The sequence below is a fragment of the Suricata suricatta genome, chromosome 8 (genome assembly GCF_006229205.1).
Source record: "Suricata suricatta isolate VVHF042 chromosome 8, meerkat_22Aug2017_6uvM2_HiC, whole genome shotgun sequence".
In the NCBI taxonomy this organism is placed as follows: Eukaryota; Metazoa; Chordata; class Mammalia; order Carnivora; family Herpestidae; genus Suricata; species Suricata suricatta.
The window spans coordinates 110,465,464-110,471,387 of NC_043707.1; the positions used below are offsets into that span (position 1 = coordinate 110,465,464).

The 5,924-nt window shown below is 62.7% G+C and overlaps 1 protein-coding gene across 1 annotated transcript in view; it reads right to left on the bottom strand.

Moving 5' to 3' along the window:
• Positions 1–5,913, bottom strand: part of FOXO6 (forkhead box O6) — a 20,850-nt gene extending 14,937 nt beyond the window's left edge. Inside the window, exon 1 of the mRNA XM_029945841.1 lies at positions 5,184–5,913. Coding sequence (XP_029801701.1) covers positions 5,184–5,597 — 414 coding nt within the window. The 5' untranslated portion in view covers positions 5,598–5,913. The remainder of the gene's footprint in view (positions 1–5,183) is intronic.
• Between the last annotated feature and the right edge of the window lie 11 nt (positions 5,914–5,924).

Genomic DNA, 5,924 nt, shown 5'->3' on the forward strand with positions numbered 1-5,924 from the left:
GGTGGAAGGGTTGGACCCCTGATGGATAACCTATTTCCCCGGTACCCACCCCCAAGCAGGGAGGCAAGTTCATAGGCTGCAAATAGGGAGGGGCTGCTGGTGCATCTCCCACAGGCAAGGGAGAGGTGAGCAGGGGACTCCCCCTGCTATAGACAGTACTCCTTGTCCCAGAAGCTCATATCCACACCTCGTTCATGACCACCCACCCCGCTCCTCAGAGGGCCCAGCCAGAAGGGGTTTCCACAACCCGCAGGACCCTGTGTGGTTGCCACCACCAGCTGCCACTCAATGACAGGGCTGTGGATTGGCTGGAGCAAGCCTACACCCTTTCAAAATCTAAACACAAGCCCTCTCCTCCAGTCCTAATGGCACAGAAAAAGCTTGAGTTTTGGGGTCAGAAAGGAGTTCAAGTCCCATGCTGGACACTTCCTAGGGATGTGGCCCCAGGGCAAGTCACTTCTGCAGCTGGGAGACAGGGATGCTAATACCCGTGAATGGATCTGCACTGGACTAGGGGGCGCCTCTTTCCCAGCCCTCTCAGTCCTCCCCTTCTCTGGCAGAGGCCCCCAACTCCAGGCAGTCCCGAAGCTGGCGTCCTCCTGGTGTGCAGAGTGGGGGCCCCAACCCGCAGAAAGTGGGGGTTGGGGGGCGCTGAACTTTCGAACCCGCAAACCCCCCGCGCTGTTCATTACCTTAACACGAGTTAAAAATAACCGTCTCATCTCTTTAAATTAGTCTGTCTGCAATTACCGCCTGGCACGGCGCTGCCCGCCATCGTCCCGCTGGAGCGGCGCCAGGTGGCAGGCGGGGCCCTCACCCTGTCTGTCCGTCTGTCTCTCTGTCTGTCTCCCCGCCCCCCCCTTCTCCCCCGCTGCATCCCCGGGGCCTTCCAGCGACCCAGACTCCAGAGCTCCCCAAGTTGCGCAGGGAGGGGGCCAAGCCCAGGGGCTGGTGGGGAGTGAGGGGGCCCGGCGGGGAGCAGGGGACTAGGGTGGGGGCTCCGGAGCAGGGCGGCGGGGGAGGGGCGCCGGGAGGCCTGGGAAGCCGGAAGGGCCCGCAGCGCGCCAGCGCTCGTGGGTGGGTGTGAGCAGGTGGCCGTGGGAGTCTGCCGGGCGTGCCAGTAACTGTGCCAGGAGCGGCTGGCATGGGCTCGTGCCCAGGAGGCGGGCAGCTGCCAGCCCCCAGCTCGTGCAGTGCGGGGGGTGAGGACACCCCCCAAGCCGGGCTCACACCGCCTCCTCCCGCACCCCCACCAGCCCTTGGGGCTGGGGATCCCCAGAGGACAAAGGAGGAGGAGGGAGCCCTGCTGGAGCAAGCTGGAGGGAGGAGTGGAGCAGAAGCCCTCTGCGCTCACAACTACCGCTCAGCCTGGCTGTAACAGGACCCCTTTCCTGTCTCTCCATCAGTCCATCAGTCCCTCCTTCCACTCCACCTAAGCCTACTGGCCAGCCTGGGCCAGATGGGGATAGCACCAGTCCTCAAGACCCCATCCCCCAACCCCAGGGCAGCTCCAGGCCCTGAGGGAAAAGGGAAGTCCCCATCCACTGTGCTCCTCCCCCATCAAGCCTGGGGACTTGAAGGGGAGGTGCCCAGGCCTGGCCTGGGAGCTCCCTGGGGAGCTGGCAGCCAGGAAACACAAAAGCAGGAAGAACAACTCCAGGGGCTGCTACATGGAAGGAGTGCCCAGGACCCAGAGCAGCCTGGAAGGCTTCCTGGAGGAGTTTTGCACCAGGCTGGAGCATCTGGGAAGAACCGGGAGGCTCTACCTGGTTGTCTGACAAACGCATTTTCAAGACCCTGCAGAGGGAGGAGGACCTCCTGTCCAAGCCCTCATCCAGGGCCTGGAGACCCTCCGACCTGAGGGAAGCACAGTCAGCCTCTTGGGTGGAGCGTTCAGCACCAAGCCAAGCCTCTCCGCAGGCTTCCACCTGCTGGGGGTCCTGCACCTGCTGCTGATCTTGCCTCCTCCTGTTCCTATCCTCAGCACCTTTGACAACCCGCCCATATCAGAGGTGGGACCACAGGGCAAAGGCCAAGAACCTGGGCCCTTCCTGATCTGGCCCTGCCTCCGCCTTTCCCATGCTACCCCCCCTCCCCCCAGCCATCCCTAGGAGCTGCTGGTTCCAGCCTGGCCCACCCAACCGTCTAGAACAGTTCTACCTCCTTGCCTTTGCCATTGCAGTCAACATCCCTTGAGAGAGGTTCTCCCCAGCTCCATCCCCCAATGAAGACAGTCCAGATCAAGTGCCACCTTCTCTGTGAGGGTTGGCCACGGTTCCCAGGGGATCTAACCTACCCGACCCCCTACACCTCTGCTCCCATCCCCAGCCCTGCTTGCCTGTAAAACACACAGCCTGGGTGTGGAGCCCTGATGCATCCTGAAGGCAGGCCTGATGCCTTCCCCTTTGGTCCCCACATTCTCCATCTAACACAGGGTTTGGAACCCCCAGGGATTGAGGTGCAACACTTGTGTTGGAACACTGAATCCCAGCCCCAGGCCTGGCCCCTGAGGTGCACCACAGCCCCCCACTACCACCAAGCACAGACAGGCCCTAGGAGCTGGATTTCTCCCTCTACCAGGTCCCTGGAGGGATTGAATGGGAGTGGGGTGGGGTGGAATGGGGAGCAGGAATGAGGGGAGGAAAAGGATGGCGGGTGGGGCAGAATGAGGGCAGCCACTGAGGAAATGAGCTGGTAGAGCTCTGAGCCCCCCCCCCCCGCCCCCCGCCCCAAGAAACCTCATCCAGTACCTGGGTGGTCCGTGGCCAGGGCCTGGGTCAGAAGCCCAAGCCAGCCTCAGGCTCCCTCTCCCAGCTCAGGGCCAGCCTGCCAGGGATCCTTCCTTCCTAAGCCAGGTGCAGGGAGAACCTGTGTGTCCCCAGCAGCGCGGTGCAGTGGAACCCACCTCCAATGGATAGTCAGGACCCTGGGCCCTCATCCAGGGCCTGCCACACACCAATGACCTAAGGAGTTCCATCCCTTTCCAGGACCCTAGTCGCACCGCCTGAGAAATGACCTCGCACTACGTTATCTCCGAGCACATTCCCAGCCACATTCTAGGATTTAGACCTGCCCCTGTTCTAAAGCCATCTGGGTCTCCTTCCCGCACCAGCAGGACACTATTCCAGATGCTCTGTGGGGCCTCGGAGGGAGACACACCTGGATTGGAGTCCAGCTTTTCCCATTACTGACTGTGTGACCTTGGGCAGTTCACTCCTCCACTCTGCACCTCAGTGCCCAGCTCCGTAAATGGTGACAGTAAAACCCACCTCAGGGATTGCTGAGGGCATTGAAGGAGACACCGGACGTGATGCCTGGAGGTGCCTGGCATGGGGCTGGGCCCTGAGACCCTCCATGAACTGCAGCTTTCCCCCACCATCCAGCCCCATGCTTTCTCTTGCCAGCATTCCCCACCATCCCTCATCCATCAAGCTAAAGTGGAGTTCCACCTCCTACAAGAAGGCCTCCGAGCTCACTCTGGCCCACAGTACCCTCCCCAGCCTCAGCATCCTCTGCACCAGCCACCCATTTCCTCTCACTCTCACCATAAGCACTGTCGGCTCCTCAGTGCCAGGCTCTATGCTGGGTGCTGTGGGCACAGAGATTGCTCCCACACTGCCACTGTCTTCTAAAGGGGGTGTGGGGAGGGGAATTGGAACAAAACACAAAAGACTGAGCCCTGTGACAGGCAGAAAGAGGGCCAGAGAAGAGGGAATCCTTAGCTAGCTAAAAAATGGTCAGGGAAGGCTTCCTGGAAGAGGCATCTGAACTCTGGGCTCTTGAGGACAGGAAATCTATCAGGGAGAAGTGAAAGGTGGGACAGTGCATGGGGACAGGGAGGAGGTGGGAGCAAGGCTGTAAAACCCAAGAGCAGTACCCACTTAGGAAGAGTAAGTGTTCCGGTGGGGGCTGCACCCAAGGGTACTAGAGAGAGGATGTGGAAGGAGACTCACGTGTGTGCCTCCAGCTTGTGCCTCTTACCCCATAGTGGCCAGAGAGAGAGAAGCAGCTAGCATGAAGCCTGAGAGTCATGGGCCCCCAAGTCAGAGCACTGTGGCCCCTACAAGGCAGTCACTGGGCAACTAGAGCTGTCCACGTCCACAGCCTTCCCCTCTTCCTCTGGCACACCTTCTTCCCCTGATCCTGTCTGCAGGCACCACTAGGCACAGCTCCCTCCCCCCATCTAGGCAAGCCCCCCTTGCAGAGACCCCTCTCCCACAGGGAACCTAAGAGCTCAGCAGCCCAGTCGTAGGCACAGCACCCACAACCTCTTCCTTCTGCAAAGGTATCAACTATCCCCAATTCCCTGACAAGATGGCCAGAGGAGGGTCCAGAGGCCACAATCCAGTCAAGCCCTTGTCCTCTCCCAAGATGGCTCCCCCCTTTCCACTGGATGGCACTGAGGCCTTCCTGGGGTGCCCCCGCCCCTCCCCTCCAAATCCATTTGGGCTGGGAAAGCCAGGAGAGTGGCAGACAGCCTGGGGTGGGCAGGGACAGATCCCCAGTCCTCAATACCCTACCCTGACACCAGCAGAGGTCATCACCATGCTGACCGAGGCAAGGGGGGACAGCAGCTGCCTCATGGAGAGCTCAGATCCCAGTTCACCTGACCAGCTCCCTACCCCAGGCTGGCTGGTGCCCTAGGGTGAACTCCTGGCACCACAGGAAGAACTGTGGGCTCAAGGTGGCACTCCTTACCCTGGAGCCAGCTCCAGGGAGGATAGTGGGGAAATTTGGGAGGGAAAGCAGGGGCTGGTCCCAAACCATTATTCCAGCTCTTTAAGGAGGGTGCCCTGGTGGAGAAGGGTAAAACAAGAGTAACACACAAAGCAAACTCATGCGGGTTAAGAGAGAGCCCTCTAAGACCCACAGCCTGGAAATGGGTTCCTCTGCTATGCCACCAAGAACGGGGTGGGGGTGTCCCTCGAGGGTGCTTCAAAGTAGCAGTCCCTTGTCACCTCACCAGACCTCCCACCCTGCATCCGGAGCACGCACACAGCTGCTCCCAGCACGCCCCCGCCTGTCTGCCGGCCAGCCCCACTCCCTGGGCACACACTCCGTGACCCCTAGGGGTGCCCCAGGGCCTCCCTCCCGACGGCTCGCCGGGAACCCGGACGCATCTAGAGGCCCCTGGAAGCCCCAGGCGGCGACCCCCACCCCCCTCCCCAGCCGGACGCTCCCACCTTCCAGCCGGCCGAGCTGTTGCTGTCGCCTTTATCCTTGAAGTAGGGCACGTAACGGACCATCCAGTCGTAGATTTGCGAGAGCGTGAGTCGCTTGTCCGGGGCGCTCTCGATGGCTTTGGTGATGAGGTCGGCGTAGGACAGGTTCCCCCACGCGTTCCGCCGGGAGCTCTTCGCTTTCCGCAGCGGTCCGACCTCCGCGCCCAGCGGCGGCGCTGGGGCCATTGCCGGGGCCGTAGCCCGGCGCTCCGGCCCGCAGTCCTCGGCGCCCTCAGCCACCCCTGAACCCAGCGCTCCGTCCTCGTCGCCGGCCAAGTCGGGCTGCGGCAGGGGCCAGGTACACGAGCGCGGCCGGCTCTGCGGCGCGAAGTCCGGATCCACGTCCACCTGATGCGCTCGCAGCTTAGCAGCCATGGTCCCGCCCGGCTCGGGCGAGGAAGGGAGGGAGACTCCACGGAGGGTGGGCGGGCGGCTCCGGGATCTGCGCGCCCCGGGGAGGCCCGCGGGAGGGGTCCCTGGCGGCGCCGGCTCAACCGCGGGGCTCCATGGGCCGGGGTGCGGAGACAGGGGGCTGACCACGGGGGGAATCCCGAAGGGAGGGAAAGACGCGGGCAGCGAGGGAGCGGCGGCCCCGGAGCCCAGCGGGCACACACCTCGCCCAGCCCCGCTTCTAGCACCTGCCGCCTGCTTGCGCCTGCAGCCACCACCGCCACCGTCGCTGCCGCCGCTCCCCCGGCGCCG